At 33.8% G+C, this 26,698-nt stretch overlaps 1 protein-coding gene and 1 pseudogene across 1 annotated transcript; one reads left to right on the forward strand and one right to left on the reverse strand.

Annotated features, from left to right (window-relative positions):
• Window positions 1-96: 96 nt before the first annotated feature.
• On the reverse strand, window positions 97-11,149 carry LOC109004549 (synaptotagmin-5-like). Its single transcript, XM_018983125.2, has 14 exons — window positions 10,674-11,149; window positions 8,674-8,748; window positions 8,471-8,578; window positions 7,795-7,827; window positions 7,604-7,693; window positions 6,279-6,404; window positions 5,514-5,657; window positions 4,558-4,977; window positions 3,978-4,112; window positions 3,095-3,313; window positions 2,706-2,978; window positions 1,761-1,895; window positions 1,028-1,330; window positions 97-541 (listed from the first exon to the last, which is right to left on the reverse strand). Exons 1-14 carry the CDS (start codon window positions 10,860-10,862, stop codon window positions 320-322), a joined length of 2,472 nt encoding a protein of 823 aa, XP_018838670.2. The 5' UTR covers window positions 10,863-11,149; the 3' UTR covers window positions 97-319.
• Window positions 11,150-11,414: 265 nt separating this feature from the next.
• On the forward strand, window positions 11,415-25,600 carry LOC108979755 (annotated as a pseudogene).
• The last annotated feature ends 1,098 nt before the right edge of the window (window positions 25,601-26,698 follow it).

Genomic DNA, 26,698 nt, shown 5'->3' on the forward strand with positions numbered 1-26,698 from the left:
TGCTTTCACCAAGCATCTATGGGTAAGGATTTTGAGAGTTTTTTGTTTCATGGTTTCAGAAGCTAACAAGGTGGAATAAAATTATTTATCCCAACAAAAAATAAAATAAAATCTCTTCCCTCGATACCATAAAATTATCACATCATTCATATTCAATATACACGACTTGAAGGTACATCATGAATCATGAGACTTATTAGTGGTAGAATAGAACCATATACACTTTTATCTCTATGTGATGGTTTTTGTGTAAGCAAATACTAAACTGTAAACACAAAGGCTAGAAATCATCACCAACATAAAAACTGGAAGGAACTCTTCAGGTGCCTGAAGATCTTCTGCTTAAGGAAGGAGATGAGTTAAAAACTTCTTGACCAAGCTCTGTTATCTTGTTAATAAGAAGCATTTGCTCAGTCTCAAGCTGCACCATGTACTCCTCTTGCAAATCCTCGAGGCTTTCGAACTCACTCAATGCTGATGACAGTTCTTCAATATTGGCGTCCTCAATAAGAGATTGAAACTTGTTCATTGCTTGTCTCATCTGATCAGATACATTTAAAGAACATATGAGGGATAAGAGTCCAACTGAAATTCTATATTCTAAATTCGTAATAATGGGTTCACATCCGGAGACAGTTGAATGATGATGAATAGATTAGAAATAAAATCATCTTAAGACAGTGGCATGGACTTGGGTAAGAAAATACATAGCATATCAAGATTAAATTACCGAACCGGAACAATGAAATTTGATATATCATAGGACAACTTAGAAAATCTCAAGTATGAATCTCAGTGAAGTGTGATTTAAGTTGCACAAATTGTAAAGGCTTAAGTCCAGGAAGCTTCAGTAGATCAAGTAGATTGATTTCTATTAGATAAGCTTATAAGAGAATTTCAAACGAAGTCAAAACTTCATTTGTTCATAGTGACTCAACTCTAGGCTCATCTGATCATTGATGCATGCTAGAAAGTAAAACAAATGGCCAAGGAAGAACCAAATAAAATGAAACAAAAACACAATCACCTGGCTAGAAATTTGATGTGCTCGAGTCAAGGATGGTTCAGAATCTAAACTACGTTTCTTGTCTAGCTCTGGAACTTTTCTTGTAATTTGAATGTGAATCTCTCCCCTTTTCACCCCTTGGAGGGGTATCCACTTGTCAGACATCTGATTTGGAGGCAATCTTTGATATTCTACAACACAATCACCTATACTCGAAGTAGGCAGTACAGCATTGTGGTCTTTAACGTGCAGAACCAGGGGGCTGCCATCATCAGGGAACTCTAAGGTCTGGTTCCATCGGGGATAAAGAGTTTTGTACATAACCTGTAAGGTGAGAAATGGCAAAGCAGGTACGGATTGAGAGTCAGCTCACCAAAGACTACATGCAAGTGCAAATCTACACACTTGTAGGATAGATGGTGGACATAAAATTACAGAACTAAGAACAAATTCAGTTTTTCCCTGGACAAATGATACTAACATTTGTTTAAAGAAATGACGACAATAACTAAGTGAAGAAGGGGTGACCAGCTAGAATGTTTAAGAACGCATGCTTGTGGTGAGATGCTCAAATACAAGTACAGCAGAGAGGAATGTGCTCTGACTTCATATATCACAAACAGATAAAAAAACTCTCTTTCCATATATCCGAACTATACTATTTCAAAAAATGATCACGAATGGTGTGAATAAAAACATGTGAACTAAAAAATAGCTAGCTGGATAAAAATTTGAAGTGGTGGTTGTCTCAAACCTTTGTTCTTTTCTTCAAGTTTCCATATTGTACCCTCACATAAGGATCACTTGTTCCTCTGAGATCAGCAGCAACAAGGTCTTTCGCTTCAATGAGAACAAGTTCAATCCAGCCACTGCCAGAACCAATTGAACCCTGAACTTATACAACCAATAAAAAGAAGAGGACAGAAGCATATCAGAGTAGACACTTCGAATCTTGAATAAACTTTAGGGGTGGCATCATGTTAAGGAATTGGCAGGTTAAGCTCGATTAATACAAAGAAATTCTGACCAAACTAACTCGGAAACCTAAATTCAATGCTTGCCCTTTACATTGAGCAGGCTGAGTAGGCTAGGCCTACAATTGAAACACCTGGTTCATACATGCAAAAATTCACATATAGATACATAGATAAACTGACCAATAGCCGAACAAGCTGGTCTACCCAATGGCAGAGCCACAATAAGACCTTGGAAGCCATATACCCCCAAATTTTCTGCAATTGTTTTATTCCCTTAGTGATCTGATGATATTAGCAAGTCATCCTAAGAGAAATTAATACTTGGATCCCTCTAAATATTCTAAATTCTCCTTACAAATCTAAGCATGCTTATGAACAACAATACCTAAAAAATTTTCATGGCCCTTAAATAGCAGAAGTGGTGATATATATATATATATATATATATGTAATCCTTACACATCATATAGAAAAGTATCCCATAGGTCATAAATTCCTGTGATTGAATTCAAAAGGGTTATATATATATATATTTGTTCAGTATTAACCACGACTTCCATAAACAAAAGTTTTTGGCTCTGCCACTGACCATATGCATAGTGAATCCTATATGAAGAATTAAGATAGCCTAAAAATTTTCATGCGCTTAGTAGTTTTTTCTTTTCCATATTTTGATATTAAATTAATGGGAGAGACTAATCTTTTCATACTAGAAAAAATACCCTTGATTCTTCATGGTCATCAACTCTGACTGCTTCTATTTGAAGCCTTAGCTCTCCTGAATTCACTTGTTCAAGGGGGACCCATACATCCCTGAGTGACCCTTCCACCAATCCTTCCAAATTCACTCGTGCAAAACCAATGTTGTCATCTCCAAAGGTTTCTTCATTGCAGCATTTTATTTTAAGATACTCACCATCTCCTATCTCATCGAATTCAAACTTCTGATTCCAGATAGGAAATGAAGTATGAGCAGTCCTTGTTCTATGGACGGCCTGAAAGGAAGGTTCAAAGCATATAAAACGTCACCATAAACAATGCTCGAATTGTAAATACATTTAAGGCCTTAGATAATCTATCACATAATGTTTTGAAAAAAATTCAAACCTACTTTTCCATAATGCAATTTTACATATGGGTCACACTTTCCAGATTTGTCTTTTGCAATAAGATCCTTTCCTTCCATAACAGTTATACCGATTTTCCTCCCAGTTCTTGACAGAGAAGTGGATGACCCATACAATGATTGACGTGAGCTAAGATGATAGCTGTTCAAGGTGTGTGAACCATCGGAGAATTGCCATTCTTTTAACACCAGCCTCACTGTCAACTGCAAAGTTTATTCAAATGAGGGAGAAAAGACAAAAAAATATAAAATACCACATAAGTTAAAGACGCATACCTGGCAAAATCAAGCTACAGAAATTAATTAGCATCCATCTTAATATTATATGAAGTAAAATGAGAAAAAGAGGCATAATACCAGTTAAATTGAGTTTTGCAGCTCTGTTCAATTTTCAAGGTTTAATTAAACTTATTATCGGCCAAATAGACGGTCAAATACATTAAATATGTTTGCAGGGAAAGTGTTATAACTGGTCCAAAATGTGATAAAACATCAATTAAAAGCCAATTGATTCATCGGCTATTGCATGTATTAATCACAAGAAAGCCAATTAGAATGCTACTGATTCATCTAACAAATTATGAAATATATTACAGTCTTACAAAGGTAGAAGCCTTGGTTTTTTCTTAAACTGAATAATATCACCAACTAAAATATAATTCATCTCATTAAGCACAGAGGAGGATCAGATGAATTCATTCAAAAACCATTTCAATGGGTATTCATATCTCGGTTTGGGCAATGATTTTGAAACCATTTTGTTTTCAAAACTGCTGATGTAGAAGGAAGGAAGAAAATAAAAAAACATGGGAGTCTAGGATACAACAATTAAAGAAATTCCTTGTTGTGAAACTAATTAAGATTTTACCTCCCCTGAATTGACCCCCTCAAATGGAATAACCATTTCAACTTCTTGCCCACAAACTTCAGTGTGCTTGGCTATCACACCAGAGTCAGGTCCAATTGCCCAAAATGTTGTGGAATCATCCGCTACATACTTCATCTGCTCAAAGGACACAAGAAATTAACTTAGCTGACACTACAATGAAGTAATGATATGCAAAGGACACGTGATGAAGTAACGATATCAGATTTAGCTGACACACAACACACTGACATAGCCAACAGTAATGGCCTACCAGTTGACAAATGTGTTTGTTTCCTTCTTTAGTTTGTGATTTGAATAAGTTCTCATAATTGCTTATGAGATAACTGGTGCAAGCACTATCAGTGATCATCGGTTATCAACCAAAGCTAGCCATTTGTTGATGTCATGCTACTACTGATTAAAGAAAAAATGTATTGTGTTACAAAATTTCATGATTTGATTTTTGGCTGCTGACTCAAGCATGTCAAAATGCTTTTCAACTGCAGAAACTAACTATTTCATACAATGAACAGTAATGGCCCATGGCTTTATAGTTTGAGGTAACATTAGCAGATAGTACCTTAATTTCGCAGCTTGCTAGATAGTCATACTTCACATTGCTTGGGGTACACTCATAAAGATGGAATCTAATCGTTCCTGTCTCTTCATGTAAAACCATATTGAACGTTGAATTCCATGTGGGACCTGAGCCAGATCTCACATCTGTCCTCCTAGTCAGCTCTTCAAGTTCAACTTCCACAAATGTCTGAAGATCTTTAACAACAATCTGCTCTTCTGAAGTACCATTTACAGAACAATTTTGCTGTCTTCTTGATGAGTTTCCTTTCAAGCTACTTCTAGAAAGTTTGTTTGCCGAAAGGATTGTCACGTGTATAACACCGCCAACTGCCTTCTTCCTTAGGTCTACAGCTGGCAAAGAATAACAACGCCGACGAGGTTCAACCATTGTCTTAACTAAGGTGTCAGTGAGAATCTTAACCTGCATGAAAAGAAAATATTATTTAGAATAAACTACTATGCTTTGTAAAAAGTGTAGCTAGATGTCTCACTGCAGCCAGGAAGATTTTCTAAAATATCATCAGACACTAAGTTTGCTAGTCGAAAGCAAGTCTGAAAAAAGAGCATTCACCAATTTCAGGTGAGGAATGTATCATTACAACATTAAAAGTACCAATATCATGGAACAAGTGAGATAACTATACATCTTAAAACCAGCATAATTTCCAGAAAACTGGTTTCATGAAAAGTAGTAAGCAATCTCCACTGTGAAAATTTCTAAATTAAATTCAGAAATTTTCAGTAATCAGGCCCCAAACATTAACTGGATCTTCCAGAACGATTTCTTTGAAAAAAAATAAAGAACCTTATTAATATAGAATCTGTGGCAGAACAACTCAAAAAACCATTCAAAGAGGCAGATACCAAATCAAGATGAACTGAAGCCGGCTCTACATAACGCGATTCAGTCTATATCAATTTTTTTTGTGCTTGAATACGATCAGTTAAGAAACCCACCAGCCAAGAAGAAACGCCTGGCAATTCTGTTGCAGGTAGTGCTTGGCTCCCACCACTTCCAAAGGCAACTCCAATTCTCACTTCAGGAATTGAAACAAATGAATACAAAACTTCCTTCCCATTCAGAACCGGAGTCAGAAGAAGCTGTAAAATGTAACCCAGTGAATGAATAACAACTAAAAGCACTGAAACTGCTTTCAGAATGATATAAAACAATCAGTGCCATCAGAAACTGTCAGACAGACTATAGGAAAAAAAATACTATCAACTATAAAATGAGGGCAAACCATTCTTTGTAAGAGCACGAACCACCAATTTACCATTAAAAAGAGACAAAACTAGAACTAATATGCATAAATGCTATGGCCCTTCAAGATGGAACCTACTCTCAACTTTAGAATACAGGAAACTTCACGCATCTTTCATCATTAAAACCTTAAGAAGTGGAACAAACTGGGGAAAGCAACTCCAACTTTATTTATAATTGAAAATATTCATTCTGTGATCAGTGCATGGTGTAAACATAATAGCTTCATAAGTTGACTTGCATTAATCTCTAATTCTGCCCTCAATGGGCATCTCATGGTTTGTGGTAGATGCCTCGAAGGTTCCTTCCAATAAAATCCTTGGAACTCCTTTTGACCAAAATGCACACACTATGAAGCTTATAAAATCATATCTACTGTCCAGTTTCTTTTGGTGTCATAATACGTGATTTGAGCCATCGTTTTCAAAATATTAGGGAAAGAGAGCAACTGTACTTACATCACCCTTGATATGAAGACTATTTATAACAATCCGTGCAGTCCCCATAAATGGCTTGGCAATCTTAGCAAGCAACAAGATACTCATATCAGTTGTGTCCCAGTCAAAACCCAATCGCATAATTCTCTGTCAACATAAAGATACTTTGTGAAGATTGCAGGAATTTTCTAACAAAATTTGACCGCTTGTCTGACAGAAGATAAACCATTTTAGTGAATAGAAAAAACAGTAATAAAAATAAACCACACAAGCTGTAAGTATGAATATGCTGACAAGTTTTAAATTATTGTCATGTAAATCACTTGATTGGGCAGTCTGCTGGTTCTTTAGTCCCTATTAATTATTCTAATGTCATAACCAAAGCCAGAGTCTTGTGTACGACAAGGTCATTATTTCTTTAAGGCCACAAAATCAAACTATTTTCACCTGAATACTACAATTTTAGCATCCCAGCCAACTACAAAGGTTTATTTTTACCTTTTTTCAAACTTATCAAAATTTTTTTATACCTTTTTTCAAGTGCAAAATGATCGTATCTTAAGTTCCATTAAAACACATTCTTTTGTACTTTGGTTATAAGTTATAACCTGATTCCTACACCTTATTTTCCCTTTATGGTATATTATTTGAACACTTTTCTTAATCAACACACACACAGTTAGAGAGAGAGAGAGAGAGAAATACTTGCCAACATCTTTAAGACTGAAGTTGTTGTGAAGGATAATACTCAGTGACAGGACCAACATAAGTCAAAAGGTTAATAGCACATCCTAAAAAATCTATTGAAGCAACTATTCGTATGGATAACTAGGATAACACTTTCTAAGGAGGCAATTGATAATTTACTTACTCGGTACTTTCTATTGGTAGAAATTGTTAAAAAGTTGTAGTTATTTCAGAGCTAACAAGGCCTTGTGGTATAAACTCCACTTGGAACCCAGTGTTGACTCCTATCAATACTGAAAAATTATTCGACAAATATTATGAAGTTTTCTTTGGATAACACTAACACGCACCCCACCCACCCACACACACAATACTGGCTGAGTATCTCACAAATAATTGGGGAAATTCTCCGTTCATTTGAAAATCCAACATACACCTTAAAAATGGCCAAAATGCAGGTTTCTATAATGATGACATAATGGTGATTCCAGGTTCAGCAAACGTGGAAGTCGATCAATACTGGCATATAATTGCTACAACTCAGGATAACCTTTCTAAGTTTCTAACAATAAAAACAAGTAAAGAGCATGAAGTAATGCATCTGATAGACCATTGACGGGGAGACACAAAAAGTTCAGATGAAAAGTCAGAAAACCAACCTGATCTCCTGAACTTGACCAATGAATCCCATGAAGACCCAAGCTTGGTGGGCTTGAACCCAGTGAGCACTCCAGCAATTCAATTTTTTCCTACACCACAGCTAGCTTTCTTTCAGAACAGATGTAGTATACAGTTATCATCAGTCCATGGATACAAATTATTGAATGAAATAAAAGAGTAGATAACTTACGATAAGCCTTGATTTTCGTTGCTTTAAACGTTTCTGCACATATTTAAAAAAAAGAGGATAAAACTCTATCATTGAAATACATAAATGTATCCACATATACCAATCAAAGAGGAGATAACTTCTCAAAGCACTTGTGGTAACAAGTGTGAACACAATTTCTTCCAACATTAGATTGCAGTATTTCAATTACAAGGATTTTATGATGGTAGATGAAAAGAGAGTATCACTATCTTTTATCTCCTGTGAATTAGTCAGTAATGGAGCGCTCATACTGAATCAGCTAATCTCGCATCACTTCCTGGAATATTTTTCTTTTGAATTTTATATGATACCCTTGTAGGCCCCACCAATAGGGCTATGGATTCAACTTATCTGATTTAAAATAAAAGGTTGGTTTGAAGATACCATCATGATACAAATGCACTATATCTACTCTAAAAACTACAAAAGACACTATACATCTGTTACCAATCCTCAGGAAAGAAGTACTTTCAAAATTATGTTCATGCTAGTATGAATCAAGTACAACTCTGAGAAGTATGCTAAAAGAGTTGCAGAGGTATTAATTAAACAATGATAAAAACAATGCATACAGACAATATGTGTTGTTTTTATCGTCTGTATGCGTTGCATGAACAAAAGTAGATCTCAAGCATAATGAAGTACAGAACCTCACCTCAATAATGGAAGAGAACCTTATTGAGAGCTTTGGGTTAATGTAATTAGGCCATACTTCCATCAACAGCTTATTGAACCATTCACAGTGCTCCAGTGGTGTTATAGGCTACATAAATGCAAATGGATAGAAATTAACTTCATAAATCTCATAAGACTCAAAGTTCAGATAAGCAAAATCGAATCAAAGATGAGTGAAAGTACTGAGTTATTCCGTAGAACACGCTTCCATTTTTCATTCAAGTCTTCAACAAGTATTCGTCGTTGATAACTCCCATACTGCAGAAATGAAAGTGATATTCATGTTATCACCATGTGCATGTTGCTGATATCCCTAAAACCTTGAGCTTATTAATCATGATATGGGTAAAAACTAAAATGATGAAAACTTGCATGAAAACATAAGTTCTGTTAAGTAGAGAATTAATGTGCAGTTAACTTGCAATAAAATCAGAGGAAAATGAACTAACCACAAAAAACAATTTAAGATGGGGTGATACTTACAGGATGGAAAATTTACAACTGTAATAATAATTTTAGTAACAAATAGTTTTCTAAATGGCAGAAAAGTGAAAGTCAAACTTCAAAGCCTACCTTCAATATCCCAACATAAATATCTCAGCATAAACTAGAAAGCTATTTTAAGGGAGCAAAAAGTGCAGCTATAAATTGCTCCTGCACTAATGTTTCAAATCCTACTGCCCTATAAGTTCTGTATATGGTGTTCTAACATATCTTTTATATGAAACTAGTAAACAAGTATTTTTCTTAGTATGGTTGCTTGTTTCCATTCATTGAAGATACGATCTACAAAAGAAGGTCAACATGCATACTAGAGTTGATCTAACCGACATCTACAAGCTCAATGGGGATAGTTTTTTATAGGTCAACATGACTCAAACAATCATATAAGATTGAATTCATGACCTCATTTTTGTTCAGCCCTTACTAATAAGGAAGCGACTAACAACCACATAAGGAAAGCTTAAGCCACATCCAAGCTTATTATGTGAGACTTGACACTCGGTGCACATTGAAACTCTTCAGAATCATAATAATATACAGTTCTGCCTAATAAAGAACTAATATGGGACTTAACACTCAATCTACATTTATCATACTCATTCACTTCTTTATTGAGTTCAGCAAATTGCATCTATTTGTAAGATGGTCCTTATTTGTCTCATGTGGTGCATTTGGAGGGAAAGAAATGACCAGAACTTCAAAGACAAGGAGCAGCCCTGGAGGATCTTTGAAGTTTCTTTTTCAAGACATTATTCCTTTGGACAACAGCTACAGATTTCAATGGGCTTAATTTCATGACTTACTTGTTTCTATTGCTTCCTCCTCTTAACTAGGTGTCTCTCTTGTATACATCCAGTGTACTCAGTCTTTGTCTATTCTTCTTTTAATAAAATTTTTACTTATAAAAGAAAATCATACTCATTCACATTTATCATACTTTTTCCACCCATTGTGAAAATGACGCGAGGACTCACATGGCACTGAATACCCAATGCCACATGGACTTACTAGGTCAAACTGATCCATTTGTAATATCCCAAGGAAATCTCAAGCCACATATGACCTTATATTACAAAAAACTAGTCAATGTTACAAATAGGAATATAACAAACCAACGTGAGACTTACACTCGATGCACCTTAATCATAATCATTCACCTCTATCCTACTTATGTCACTCAATTATGGGATTTAGTGAGTGAGGGAGCATCACAGGAATTCTAGACCAGTGGCAGTTTATCAGAGTTTGATTACTTTAGAGAAGAGAAAGTTGATAATGCCCTGAAATATAGCAATCGTTAAAGAAGAAGAAAAAGATAACCAATCCAACAGCACTATTAATTCAACTGAACCATAAGATCCAACAGCATGAGATAACGCTGTTTTCTACAATAAGTCATAACGTGCTGCAGTTATTTCAATGAGATGCTAACCCTGGTTGAGTAACAACTTTTTAGAGAAATGGTGTTTCCCCCCGACTAGTGAACTTAAAAGTTTATGTATGGGTAGGTATACGTTTGTATTGAAAAGAATTTAAACGAGAAGGCTAAATTGACAACAGCTAGTTAAGGAAAAGAAACTAACTGTTAGACAAAATACATTAAAACTGAACAAAACAAAAACAAAGAAAAAGCTCTTTTAGAAAAAAGAAATATAAAGAACAAAAACGAAGGATCGCACCTGTATGGTAGCCCAGACAGCAACGGTGAGTGGAACCCAATTCGAGAAAGAGATAACCCATCTCTCAATAGCCCAAGCAAGCACTATCAAAGGAATCAAGACTGGAAGCAGAGGCTTCTCTGCTAAAATATGGTGCAGAAAATCCGCAGCTTCATCAAAGCTGAAAGCTGTCCTTTTTCTCCTAACCATCTGGGCAACGCAAAGCACCCAATTCAACAAAGTCCCCAACTTCAATTTCCCATATAAAGCCAAAAACCGCTCTATTCTATGGTTATGAAACCAATGAGTCCCATATAAAACAAGATCTGAGTGTGGTAAAAAACAGGACTCTCCCAGAACGAGGTATACTTTTTCGTCAGTTACAGAAGCCTGAACGGTGAAAGAACCTGACAGACAGAGACATTGGAAGAGTCTGAAATTGAATTTTATTTATATGCATCCAAAGAGAGAAAGAAAAGTCAGAGAAGTTGAAAGTTCAAAACCCAGAAGATTTTAGAACTATAATCCCGTATTAAGGTCAAGGTCGTCTTATACATATATATTTACTGTTTATAGAAGCCCAACCAACCACTAGGCAGTTTATTCCACTTGGCAGTTTATTCCTGTGGATCCCACCCAAGAGAATTTTCTGAACCATTAGATCAGGTCGCGAAACACTGAATCCCCGCCAATTGATTCTTTTTGTTACACACAAGAGAACAACATCCTACGGCTAAGAATAAAACATGTGGAAACATAATTATGTGGGCCACTGTGTTCACTTTTGTTGGTAGCCTCGAGAAGGCCCAGTCGCTCTACGGCGCGTGTGATCACAGCTTATGGCAGCGTGCCCTAAAAGAAGGCGATTTTTCCGAGCCCCCCAAAACCGGGCTAAGCAGTGACAGCAGAGGTACCTTTCTGGGTGCAATGATTGGATCGTGTAGTCACGCACATAGAAACCTTGGATCTGGGCCTCGTGTCTTTCCGTTTGGGAACAGTTAGATTCCAAGTACATTTGGTAATTCCCAGGTAGAAATCCTGTTCAATTCATTGGATAAAATTCTGGTGAATGAGAGACAGGATTAAATATAAAATAGTTTATAATGTTTGTTTAATAATTAAATCTGGTCCCCACTGATTTTTATTTTAATTTTTCCATAGGAAATATTTGATAAGGTTAGATACTAATTATTATAAACACCCTATACTCATTACTTGACACATTAAATGTGCATGTTGTATTTATAAACTTTATTGAAAAGAATTTTAAAGAGTATAAAAAATTAAAAATAGTAAAACGAGAAAATATTAAAAACAAAAAAAAAAAACTAAAGGTTATATATATAAAAAAAAAAAGATAGCCATAAATTTCTTAAAAATGAGAAAAATAAGAGTACTTGTCTATGTGAAACAATCAATTATCAAACGATGGTGTATTACATTAAAGACAATAATCTCATCAATCAATACTTAACTGATGGCAGGAATGCATAGTTTCATGAATCTTTATACCAAGTATCTTTCAACTTCTCAATCTTTATATCGGTTTTTTAAGACTTGACATTCCGCTGTATTTTTAGAATGGTGCGTATTACTCACGTGCTACCACAGTCTCAGTGTTTGTATTTTTTTTTTTAATTTCTTTTAAGGTTGAAAATGCAGATCTACAGCTTTTCAAGCAATAATTTACTATTTTTCCATATATTTATTACGGTTTCTATTATTTCTTTTGTTTTAGTTTAATATATAAAAAACAACACAGTCTCTTGAATTTTTATTCATAGAGTGTGTCATCTACTCCGTCTTAGACAGAGTGTAGGGTTGTTTAATTATGTCTTAAGACAGAATGTGGGGTTTATTAAATCTGTCTTAGGACAGAGTGCTATCTCTTAGACGGTTTGTTTGAAGAGAGTTATAACAATGGACTAGACCATGTCAGTCACAAAAAAAATTGTGTATTGGGAAGCCTTAAAAGCAGTAGTTAGCTTGTATTTTGTATACCTCAAGTCAAAGTTGTAATATCCTGTTACGAATAAATGAAATTTATTCTACCTTCCAAAAAAAAATTATGAAACCCATGAAATAAGAGGATGAATAGAAATATAAGTTCTACCTCAAGATAGGTAAGAAGAATGAGTCCAACTTACCGACAGAAGAAATCATGATTATAAAAATAAGAAAAATAATATTTACAATATTGGAATGTGCAGCACAACATATTTATTTTTCTTTTAAAAAATGGATAAATTTGAAATTCGTATGAAAAAATTAATTTTTTAATAATGATCCTCACTTTTTTTCAAATAGAACACGTAAGGACTACATACTTAAAGACTGTATATAGCATTATCTCAAAAATATAGATAGAAAATTAGACTAGAGATTATGTTATCACCCTTTTGTATTTTCAATTTTTATACACGTGGCATGCAAGCCATGACATGTGTCCAAAGTCACTAACCCTGATGTGAAGTTTTAATTCCACAATTTCATAATAGAATGGCTAATCTGTCCATTAAATAAATTACAGATCTATTTATGTATTTGGGTGACAAATACATAAAGTTAGATGTTGAAGTCCATTAAAAAATATTGTTGATTATGATAGCTTATTGACATTATTGTCCAACTCTCTTTTTGTTACACTCCTTCAAAGGCAACAAATGTGGCTATTATAAGGCATGGATTGCGCTCACAAGTCACATGATATTGTTATTGTCATTTTCATGGAATAAGCTGCAAACCATTTTGTCATCATGTAATTATGATCTTAAACCTTACTTTTTATGCTCTCCAAGATGCTGGTATATACACAACCATATGCTAAAGAGGTCAATGGACCACTACCGCACTATATATATTGACTTTAGTTGCATTTTTAATATTATTATTATTTTAAAATTTGAAAAAATTATAACAAAGAGATCAGTTGAGATGAGATGAAACTATTTCTGTATCCAAACGAGACCTAATTCTTTATGGTTTAGTATGGATGATATTAGTTTCATATTGTGATGACCCCTTCTATAAATTATCTTGACCTATGGACTAAATATTTATAAACCCAACTTTAAAAAAATTTAGCCCAATCTGAAAATAAAACAAATAAAACCTATCTAACACAAAATAGAAATAAAACTATCTAATGGGATGATAACATGTTTTACCTACCACTAAAAATAAAAGGATAATGCTAGTGCATTGTTTTTTTTTTTAAATGTTTAAATATTTAAATATTTGAAAAAAAAGAGAATATAATTTACACTAAGAGCACACCAAATAAACAAATTAAGGGAGTATAATAGTACTAGTTTATTGTTTTTTTTTTAAATGTTTAAATATTTTTAAAAAAAATTTTTAAAAAAATATAATTTACACTAAGGGCATACCAAATAAACAAATTAAGGGAGTATAATAATACTACCCAAGATAAAATCAAATTTTCGGATGGTTTTTTTATTTTTTATTTTATTTTTGGAGCTTAGTGGAGACGCACACAGGACAACTTTTTTTGCTCTATTGTCACAAAGGTTGGAGAAAATGTACAAGGCTACATAGACAAAGGTGACACAAGGGATAAGGCTGCAAGCCTACAAGGTTTGGCTTGCTTTCTTTTCCTTCTTTTATATATTGATGCTTGTTTAGTTTTTTAATATTTGTTTAGGTGGGAACGTGGGTTTGTGACTATGTGAATTCTAATAATTCATATTGCTGTGAATCCTATTACAATGATTCTTTTAGATTATTTACTTTTAGTAAGAAAATATATATTATTTGTCTTATGAAAAAAATATTCATCTCTATATATTTAGAATAGTTATGTAAACAGTAATTTTCATAAATTTATTTATGAAATTAAGTCCTGTTATATCTTGTCTTGTCAGTTCTAATTTTGCCACTAATTAAAATTCTTTTTTCTATTTCTGACATAGTTTGATTAGTACTTGATTTGGCTATGATTAACTCTATTGAATAATTATTTATTTTGTAGTTGTAATTTGACTTTAAATTCATATCTTATGAGTAATTGAATTCATGTCTCTTGTCTAGTTTTATTTTATATCTTTTATGTTGTAATTTGACTTTAAGTTTAGATTCATGAATTATGTACAAATTTAAAACTATTGACTTATTCGTCAAAATAAAAGAAATTGACATTCCAAAGCATTCTTCTAAAACTCTAAGGTTTGAACCCATGAAAATCCTCTCAAGTCTCCAATGGTGGGGTCTAAAGAGATTCCTTTTATATTTTCTGAAACACCCCCGGTCTTGAAACTTCAGGAAGTTAGCTTCTATCACATAAAATCACCTCTCATATCATAATTACATTTGCTCGAAATGCTCCATAAAATATAAATTTATTTGTTCAAACCAAATATATATGTTCTTTCACAGGAACATCAAATAAACGCATCAATATAACAAATTAAAACCTCCATAAAGACTAAAAAATATCCACATCACAAAATACCCAAATCATCATAAAATAATCAATCTACTGAATAAGACTCTACAATAATTACTTGTACCCTTTGGTATTTATTCTTCTACGATCATCTAATCTTGCTCATACTTCCTACTCTTCATTTCCAGCTGAATCATTAAAATTATTTGAAAAATTTTGTGGAGATAAGGGGGTGAGTTATTAACAACTCAGTAAGCAGATAACATATACTAGTATGTAAACATGAGCATTTATAAAATTCAGAATGCAGAACAAAACATTTTTATTTTTAGAATGCAAAACTAAAACATATTATCAAAATATTAGAGCGACAATTCAAATATTCATATTCGAAATTCATTTGGCAGAGCATAACTAAAACATCAAATAAGAAAAGAATTCCATATTTACCCTCTGGTAGGGTCATGCAAATCCCGATGGCCAATCGAGCAGAAATAGAATGTGAAATCTTCTCTTTATTATTCTCGGAGTCCCGAGTGTACAAATATGAAAAATCACACAAAAAATCACTTTAGTTTCAAAGTGGGCGCACTAAAAATAGAAAAGTTGGTACCAACCCAAACATAGGCTACAATTTTACACCCGTGGTAAGGTTAGAGTATAATAAAAATAGAATCTCATGCCAAAAGTTTTCAAAGGTCACATCATATCATAATAGAGTAAAGAACAGATTCGAAACAAAACAGATAAGATCATCTTCATATAATCATGCACAATTTCTCATATTCGCTTTTTTTGCATAGTTAAGGATAAGAATGGTAAAGATAGCTAATGTCTACACCAGTCAGAACAAAAAATATTTTTTCTCTTAGTAAATGAATTTCATGAGAATGCAGATAAAATGATCGCGGTTCTTTTCAAGTTTTATTTTCATAACAAAACATGCATATTTTTCATAAAGTCCACCCCAATCCATTCGTTTTATGTAAAGTCTAGCATAGAAATCTCGCTTATCTGGACTTCTTAACTTTTTTGAATTTTTCTATAACTGTGCAGAACGAAAATCAATCGTCACCTATAAAATAGACATTTAACTTAAATCTATAATTAAATACGTATTTTGATATTTAAGCCTGAAATACTAAAATAACCTATTTTTCCTAAAACAAATCTAAAATTCTTGTCACTCTAAAATATAATCACTTCTCAAATTCACCAATATCTACTTAATTTCTCCAACTAATATATTAAACTCTAATTTATTTCTATAAAATAAAGCTTCTAGATTGACCTGAAGTAAAATAAGTCTAACTTAAAAATAGTTTCTAAAATAATTAATTTTAAGTCCATTAAAACTCACATTGAAATTTGAATAAGCCCAACTACAACAAAGTCTATGAGAGTTCAGCGTATGTAAAAAATAAATCAGGTCATCTTGGTCAATACACATAAAAGGGTTCAAACATTTACAAGATAGCTACACAACTAAATGATTTTTTAAGGGCAATCTTGTAAAAATTTATAACATGTGGGTAAAAGTCAAAAGCTAGGAACAAGTTCCAGATGAACTACACATATTTTGTGAGAGAGAAAGAGACCATGCCATAACTCACTGAGAGAGAAGAGGACACACAACAGAGAAAGGGCTGGGCGGAAGTCCAAGGTGGTCAGCATGGCGGCAGAGCACTGAGAGAGGGGGGATAATATGTGTGAGAGAGAGATCTGAGCTGTTAGTCCGAGAATTAAAGGAGCAGATGATTAAGGAGATCTCGGTGTGAGCTTATCGAGAGGGGATACAGAAGACTTGGAGTGGTGTGAAGTGTCTGGCGACACTTTTTGTGCAAGTGGAGGCAATGAGGGGGAGGGGGTAGGCGACGTGCAATGGCTTCCCGAGATGCAGTGGCGGCTAGTTTACGTATAAAAATACTTTGTTTTGGGTGTAGCAGAACAGAACACTATCATTGGCAGTTTCTGGTGGCTACGCGACAGTGGATCTCAAAATGAGACGTGTGAATATGCTTTTCCATTTGTTGTACCGACGGTTTAACGTGGTTAGAGATGGTTATTTTCCAAGCTGGGATTAAGTTGACGCTATTGTGGTGGTGTTCATCCTTTGCTGACCGTGGGTGGTGGCATGGTGCACTACTGTAAGTTGCGATGGTGCTTCAAGTGGATGTAGGTCTACACTATTTGTTGTGTTTCGAACAGTAGTAGCTTGCTGCGGCTTCGAAGTGGAGGGGTTGTCTTGTGAGGCAGCGGCTTGCCCCCTTGGGAGGCTTCTATTCCGTGTGACAGAGGCTAAGTAAAGGAGACGACAACTACGTGGAGGAGGAGTTTCACTGAAGACTCAAGCTTGCGACAACCCTAGCTTAGGAAAATATGAACATGCAAGTTACATGTGCATATATATACACCCTAGGATTTTAATCTAATTATCAAGCCCAAAAATAAAAATAATCCATATTCCGCCAAAATAAATTTTGGGCTCATAGCCTATTCCAAAATTACCCGTTAAATCTCAAGTGGGCTTCCGATACATTATAAACTAAAAAAAAAATAAAAATAGAACGAGTGTTTGGCTTGTGCTTGGTGTAGGTCTGGGTGTTACATTTTCAACACTTGATTCTAAAGAGGTTGATATATATTCTCTACAATGAGATTTATGATTACGTCCTCTAATTCGGGACTATCCACTCAATCACCGTGATGAAAATAGGACTTATTTGAAAATGAGTCCATATCAAACATGTCGAGTATTCTCAATCAAAGAATGTTGCATATTGTTATTTTTTTTTACAATGAAAGCATTTGGACGTCTTCAATGGGATGCATGCATTATTACGGGATTTAGAAGTTGGAAGAAGATTAATGACGGAAACATTTTCCATTTTTTAATCATATTGGAGAGGATCATTGCTCTTATCATATTAATACTGTGAAATCTTGTGGGGATTTATTAAAATAATCACAGCATCTTGATAAAATAATGAATATAAAAAACTCCGAATAAGTTCTTAACAATGAAAACATTTTTTGATATTGTTCAATGACTTGAATTTCAAGGATGTGCTTTTAGAGGTTATGATAAGGCTCCAAATTTAAAAAATGCATGTAATTTTCTTAAGATACTTAAACTTTTGGATTCGTATAATGATAAGGTTGCAAAACTTATTTTGAAAAATACTCCTAAATTTTAAAAGTATACTTCACCCAAAATTCAAGAAGATATTTTGGAAATTCTCTTAAAGAAAGTGTGAAATAAAATTCGTGAAGATGTTGAGAATTCTAAATTTTTCATCATTGATGATGAGTGATGAGGCATGAGATGGAGCAAATGACTACAATTTTGAGATTTGTTGATAATCATATTTTATACAAGAGCATTTTTTTTTTATCTTGTACATGTAAATATACATCTACATTGACTCTAAAAAATGAAATATTTGTATCTTTTTTTTGTCATTGTCTTGATATTCAAAATATTCGTGGACAAAGATATGGTAGTGCCAATAATCTGCATGGTGAATGGAAATAATTGCAAGCATAGTTTCTTAAAAATTGCCCATATGCAATTATGCATACTATGTTCATTGTTTTGCTCACCGATTACAGTTAACATTAATTGCTGTATCTAGAGGCTGGAGTAGATTGACTATGTAACAGTGTTGGGAAAGAAATAGGTCATCTTTGACAAAGTGTGCTTCAACCCCAAGAAAGTAACGCAAGCTGCCAAGATCCTTTAGTGTAAATTTCATACCAAGTGAGGTGATGACATTGGGCACAACATGAGCAGAGGAGCCAATGATCACAATGTTGTCCATGAGTCTCACTATACAAACAAGGAGGCATCAGACTTGGAGTTGACAAAGCCTAATGCTAATAATTTGTCATTGAGTCGCGAGTACCATGCCCTGCATTGTATGACAACAAGGGGTTGACACATTTTTTAGAAAGGCATCAAACTCCATAGCCATGGTTTTGTGCCACTGAGGATGGTTAATAGCTTGAGTATAATAAGAGGATTCCATTTTTGATATGTCAGAGGTAGCCAAGAAAGCTTTGGCAAATGATAATAGATGCAATAATCATTAACATGTTTGGATTTCTTGATTTGGTTTTATAGTTTTGTGTGCATTGTATGAGATGAGGAGGGGTGCTAGGAGCTGGAGCTAACACAACTGTAAGAGGAGCAAGGTCTTGTGAGCTGTTGGTAGTGAGTGTAGGAGACATGGATTGTGTAGGACTTGGGAATGAGATGGGTGAGACGAGGACACGTGTGGGTTGGTGTGGACATGTGGAGTGGTGTCTACTTGTGTTGATGGTAGTGGCTAGTATAAATGTGATACCTAAGTAGAGGACTTGGGTAGTTAAGGAATTGAAATTGAGTTTTATGGAAAATAACATGTCTTGAAAGAAAAATTCTATCGAAAGATCAATCAAGACACTTATGGGCACAATGGTGGCTACTAAAATCAAGAAAATACATTACTTTGACCAAAAGTACATTGTGCAAGAGTGATATAGACGTAGGTAGGGCCAACACACGTACCCAAACACTCAAAGTAATCGGGTGCACGTTGAAAGAGTTTTTCGAAAGAGGATGAATAAGATAAGATTGGAGTGAGAAGATGATTAATTAGGTAGCACACCATTTGGAAGATGGAATCCTAATATTTATAGGGCACCTAGCAAGTCTAGTTTCAATGATATGAAGATACTTTCGTCAACCGAGACATTTTGTTGGTGTGTACGAAGGCAGGTAGGTTATTTGATGGTGAATCCCAAGAGAATTAAAAACATTTTATGCAAACTCCGAAACTCACCACTTCAATCGGTTTGGACCATTTTAATTTTGTAATCAAATTGTCGCTCAATGTGAATATAAAATGAACGAAAGAGAGGTAGAACATCAGACTTTAGTGAAATTGGAAATAGCCAAGAATATTTGCTCAAGTAATCAATAAAGATCACATAATATTTATTGCCTTTAGAAGGAAGATAAGGGGAAGAGCACCACACATTACTAAGAATAAGCTCTAAGAGAGTTGTAGACATTGACTTGAAAAGTTAAAAAGGTAATTGATAACTCTTGCCTTGTTGACAAGCATCACAAACTGGACTAAGGTAAAGACACATGTCGCAATTTTTTTGAAGATGAGACACATATAGCAATTTCTTCAAAAGAAAATTTTCATAATGTATAGACAACTTAGAGGAGCCAATATGTCAAATACACAAACCTGTGCATCACCCATTTGAATTTAATTAGGACCATGATCAAGGCCGGCTCAATAGATTTTGAGGCTTAAGACGAGAAGTTAAAATGTGACATTTTTCTTGTATCGAAGTATATTTTTATTTAAAAATTATTCTTCTTGTTTTTTGAAATGCAAAATTGCTAATTAAATTTTTATATTCAAGTTCTTCTAATATTTCATGCTCAATTGATAAAATGGCTAGAATATTCTAACTATGCTTATAAATATTCTAGAATAAAATAAATATTAACATAAAACAATAGAACCTAGTTTAGCAAATGGGGCTTCACTTTTATATAATAGATGAACACCACTTTTATATATAAATATTAATCTACACAATAAAATAAAATAAAATATATTAATATTAGTATTCAAAATCAAGAAATAAATTATATATATTATAGAAGTTGAAAAAAACAAAATATGACAACAAGGTCGAGGAATACGTGGCCCATGGGCCATGTAAATTCAATTGTAAAACCTCTGGTCGCCGTAGTCGGTTGAAGTCTTGAAGAAGAAAGGAAAAAAAAAAAACAAAGGATGTTCTAGAGACTAGAAGAGAAGTCACACAACTATTTTATTGCCACAAAATTTTATTATATATATATAACACAAATTTTTTAGCTTTACCTTTGCTTTTGTCGACCATGGCAAAATAGAGATGCCCCACTCAACGTCTGCAAGTGCGATGTAGCAATGAGAGAGGCTGCCAGTGCAAATACGAGAAGGATAGATGCAAGAAAGTTAAATATTAGAAACTGTAGACTGGAGCCTAGAGTACAAGAGAGATGAAATAAAATTTGTAAATTTCAGGTATAAAAGGAGAGTTCGAGATGTTTTTGACAGATAGATTGAAATGTCTTTTTGAGATTTTATTGTGACTTTTGACTTTTCTAAGTGAAGTTGCAAAGTCTATATAAAGCCTGTTAACATATATTTTTTTTTTTACCATGGAGTTAAGAATTGATTTTTTTCAATTTTCAAGATTAATATCGTTTAGTTTAAATAATCTTTTTTATTAATGTTTTTAATAATTAACTTTTAGTATTTTTTGAGTCTTCCTTTATTGCGGGGCCTTAGGCAACCGCCTAACTTGCCCGCCCTAACCATGATAAGCCTCAATGTGCACATTTAGGCTTTGAAAATCGTTGGTAAGATAATGTGTAGTTTTTGTGTCGACATACCAAGAAGCATTTGTGGGTGCGCTGTTGGAGGCTACAAAGACTGTAAGACTCTCTCCTCACTCAAGCAACGGCGCATATATATATATATATCATCGCAATTCGCATATCCGATTCTCTATTTTTGAGTTTCACACCATTCGCGATGCCAAAGGGACACCGACGACTGATCGGGATTAAGTCGAAACCGACGTTGCCAATTTCATCCCCCTTTACAAGCCAGTTTTAGCCGGTTCTATCCTTGTGTAGTGGTTATCAGTTCGGTTTCGATGTTGGACCGAAAGTGTAGAACAAATCTTTCATGTATAATATTTAATTAAATGAGTGTGAAGTATAGAGTGATTTATTTACGTGTCACAATATTTTAAGTGATTTCATATATCAACCATTTAAATATCAACCACTTAAAATACATTAGAATGTTGAAAGGTAAGAAGACATGGGTTGAAGTGCCCTATGAAACACGGCCCATTGACGAAAAAACAATCATTGTACTCCTTTACCAATGTCTATAGGAGTTTTCCAAGTGATTATTGGCTTGCCCACAAATGTATTATATTTTATGTAAACTTAAAATAAATGGTTGATATTTAAATGGTTGATATATGAAATCACTTAAAATATTGTGGCACGTAAATAAATCACTCTATACTTCACACTCATTTAATTAAATATTATACATGAAAGATTTGGTCTACACTTAAAGATAAATGTTATCATATAATAGAAATGATCAAATCTATTGTCTTTTGGTCAACTCAACTTTTGAAGCAAGTGGTTGTTTGATTAGGAATGGAGATTACCACCAATGGGCTGAAGTGAAGAAAGAAGGGCTACAACAATATTGATTGTGAAGAGTTTTTAAGAATACATTAGAATGTTGAAAGGTAAGAAGACATGGGTTGAAGTGCCCTATGAAACATGGCCCATTGATGAAAGAACAATCATTGTACTCCTTTACCAGTGTTTATGGGAGTTTTCCAAGTGATTATTGACTTGCCCACAAATGTATTATCGGTTCGGTTTCGATTTTGGACCGAAACCATCAGTTTTCACCCCTAGTATACACAACTTAAGTATTGCATAAAAATAAAGTTAAATACTTTCCATAAAAAAAGTTCATTCATTAAGCTATATTGCCTATGCATTTGTTGGGGATATGGACCTTTAATTTCCTCTTTCAACTCGATTTCTTCAACACTTCTCCACGTGTTATGCTATGTTATTGATGATGTGATAAAATAGTTATACATATCTATCATCTTATACAAAGTGAACAACCTAGCACAATGATAGCATATGTGGACACTCTTCAGTGGTGGACTCATCTAGTGTAGAAACACGAGCTTCTTGGATTGATGTATGATGTCAAACATGTGGCAGACATAGATATACTTACTGAATTGCGAAGATAGAATTCTTTTTTGTATTTTTGTTCGTATCTTAATATCTTTTTATGTATGCTAAACTAAATTTATATTTTTTTAGACCACATATGCTAGTTTCATTTCCTATTTTCATTTATGTTATCAATATTGAATATTTATTTTCTAAATGAATAATTTTACTTATCATTCTCACACACAACACACTTCATTTATTTTAAATTTTTGTCATTTTTCTTATAACAAGTATGTGGTGTATGGATGATAAGTAAAGTCACTCAATTAATTTAATAAGAAAAAAATAAAATAATAAAAATAATTTTAAAATCTATAAAGTGTGTAGTGTGGGATGATTAGTAGAATCATTCTTTCTAAATATGTTAACCTTACTACAAATTATACTATCAAAGCCTTAAAACTTTAATTGGTTGGTAAAAACACATCACCAATGTAATAAATATTAGTTTGACTTATTTCTTTAGTTAATATTTTAATTAATGATACACTAGTTTCTAAAGCTTATATTGTAGATATTTAGCATTACTTTTTATTTTTCAAGTATATTTATTTCTATTTATTGTACAACAATAATGTTGCAATAAAAACGTCAAATAAAATGAAGTATTGAACAAAAAATATACCCTAATAACATGGAGTACATATATAACATCCGAATATAACAAATAAAACATTCGAATGTCAAATTGACTTTAGAGAATTTATGTTTAAATGTTAATATTTAGATCGAACTTAACTTAAAATACATTTGAAGGTATACAATAGATAATTTACGTTCAAATCGTTAGGACTGTTCATCCAGGTTCTGGTTCGGGGACCCGAGTATACCTGGACCGAAACTTGAGTTTCAAACCCAGAACAGTTTAGCTCGGGTCAGAATTGAGCCAGAACCCGGATGAATCTGAGGTTTTAAACTTGGATTTTTATTTTTTTTAAATTTTTTTTCTAGTCAATTTCTTTCTCTCTTTTCTTAGCTACACTTACTTGATTTCTCTTCTTTTATCTTTATTAAAAACTGAAATAGATTCTATATATTTTTCTGTCCTGGCATCTGCACATAAGACACTTTTAGCCAAGTCACGGCCCACGGGAGTCATTGACGACACGCACTCTTCATTCTGAGCTTGTATACAATTATTTCGGATCTAACCATGGAATCAATTTACTCTACTTTAACTAAAGTAAGGTTAGGAGCCGGACGGGTGAGAATGGTAGATTTACACCATTCAATAAAACAGGTATGGTTTTGTAGTGAATGCAAAATAGATTTGATTATAGACAAATAAATCTTGTAACTTTCAGACCCTTCCCCTCCCCATTTTTGTTTCTCCACCTTAGTCACCTCTCTCTCTCTCTCTCTCTCTCTCTCTCTCCCCACAGGTGCATAGGTGCTCTCCCTCTCCCCTAAATCAATCTCCCTTTTAATTTGGTTTCGAATTTTGATATTCAACTTGCTCAAATATAAGCTCCTTCCCTGGTACGTTTTGGAAGAAAAGGAGGTCATGGGCTCAAGATGAACTGTGTGCATGTTAAATTCAATAATAAAAAAGTGTTTAGGGTTTTCGTTGTTAATGAAATTACTTACTAGTTGTTGTTTATATATTTTCGATGAAATGGAAAGAGCTTTTAGGATTTTTATAAATTCTTTGTACATTAGTTCTTCCTTCTGTTTCTTCCCAGTTCTGATACAGAAACACCCTCCATCATTATTGTGAGCAAGCAATGCATATACACATTTTCTCTAAAATAAAATAAATAATAATTTCTATTTTTGAACATTAAAAAGAGAGAGAATCAGAATGAACATTTTAAGCATTTCTGTATAGATAGTGCTATTGAACGAACATGTTGTTTGGGTCGTGTTTTCATTTTTTTTTTCCTGGCCGCTTGGAACTTTAGGAGAGCAAGGACGTTGGGCAATTGTCGAGGTATTGCAGATGGGGGAGGGAGAGGGAGAAGAAATCAGTGCTGCAAGAGGAAAGGGAGAGGAATGTTGCTTATGAGTGTGAAAATGTTTTCCTGTATGCAAGTGTAGAAAATGAGTTTTTGCAACTCCTACGTGGCAAATTGTCGTTGGTGGGTGTAAAAATATAAAATGCACATGTCCGGCCTTGAGGTCTTCTCCTTTAACTATGGTAGTTCATCTTGCTTAATTTTATATTGTTTCCTATGGATAACTCCTAATCTTTAATTATGAATAGATTACAGAATCTTTGAAAATGTGTGGCATCTCTGATAACACAACTTATATCTTGCTACTTGTTTCAATGCTTCCATTGATGAGGTAAGAACATCATTTAAATGGTGTAACGAATCATGCTTTGTGTTGCTCCAGTAAACAAATAAGGTTGGGTTCATTTTGATTTAATTAAAAATTGGTTTTGTGCCAAATGAAAGCCGTAGAGAAACTACTCGGTGGAAAAGAGATTAAGTTAGAGGAGTTGGAGGGAAGAGCAAACCAGGCCCAGATACAAAAGGTGATGCAATGTAAAATCTTGTTCAAGTTCACTTCGTGCTGCTTTCAGTAACTAATGAAAAACGACTTGTCATTTTTTTTAGCACTACAAGATATTTGGCCCAGAACTAGGAATATCCACAGTTGCAGATGCTATTACATGTCGGATTGCTGCTCGGGATGCCTTGTGAGAAGATAGACCTATATTTTGTTTAATATTTAGCTCCTTTTGTTTTCTCTGATGTCCACCATCTGTGTCACCTTCTCCATTGTATTCTCCTATTGAATGGAAGTTTGTGCTTTGCAATTGAAATATTTAAACTGGGAAAAAAGGGTACCAGGTTGTAAACCTGGGTTCCAGGACTAGGTGTACTCGGGTTTTGCAACCCAGGTTCCTGCCTGGATTTGTTCCTGGTAGTACCCGAGACCGAAACCTGGTTTTTTTAAAAAAGCCGGCCCAATGAAAAGTCTTACAAATCGCATGTATGCGACGTTTAAACATAAATATACTTATGTTCAAGTATATATTATGCGTTCGCATATTAGGTTGACACTTAAATGTGTTAATGTTAGTTTGAATACAAAGTCCTTTTATTTTCAGATGTATAAGTATTAAGTTCAAATATATTTAAGAATTTTGCAACATCCAGTGATGGTTTAAAAAAATGTCACAATAAGTAATAATTATGATAATTTTTGTACCTTCATCGTATCCTAACTGTCACACAAACTCAAATTTGTTGAAGTGATATTGTAGGAGTGGTCGGTTCAACACCAAATGGGATTGGCAATCCATAAGGTCGCCAGGATGGTCCATACACCCTAGACCACCCTTGGAGGGATGGGCAATCATCCACTTCTCTAATTATTTACATTTTTTGGTTTCATATTTTAAATGATTTAATTGAGAAAAATGCTACAATCACAAAGAAGTCTCATAAAAATAAATTCACAAACTCACATCTCTTCATATGATATGTTAAATCTATTTTACAATAAAAATATATTTACAATCTAACTTACCTTATCAGACAACGTCAGTACGTGGGTCAATTTTTGTATGATTTTTTTTGTGATTTTTCTTTTTGATGTACTTATGTTCATTTTAGACTTCAATAAAATAAAAACTGATGTGTTAATCCAAATTGCTCAGGTGGACACTATAGGAGACGTTTGGATTTGTAACTCATCTCAGTTCATCTCAATTCATCTCATTACTATTCATTACTATTCAGCAACTTTAACTCACAAATCTCACTACTATTCACAACTCATTTCCTTACTATTTACAATCCATCTCAACTCATCTCAACTTATCTCAAGTCATCTTCGAATCCAAAC

The sequence above is a fragment of the Juglans regia genome, chromosome 15, assembly GCF_001411555.2.
Source record: "Juglans regia cultivar Chandler chromosome 15, Walnut 2.0, whole genome shotgun sequence".
In the NCBI taxonomy this organism is placed as follows: domain Eukaryota; kingdom Viridiplantae; phylum Streptophyta; class Magnoliopsida; order Fagales; family Juglandaceae; genus Juglans; species Juglans regia.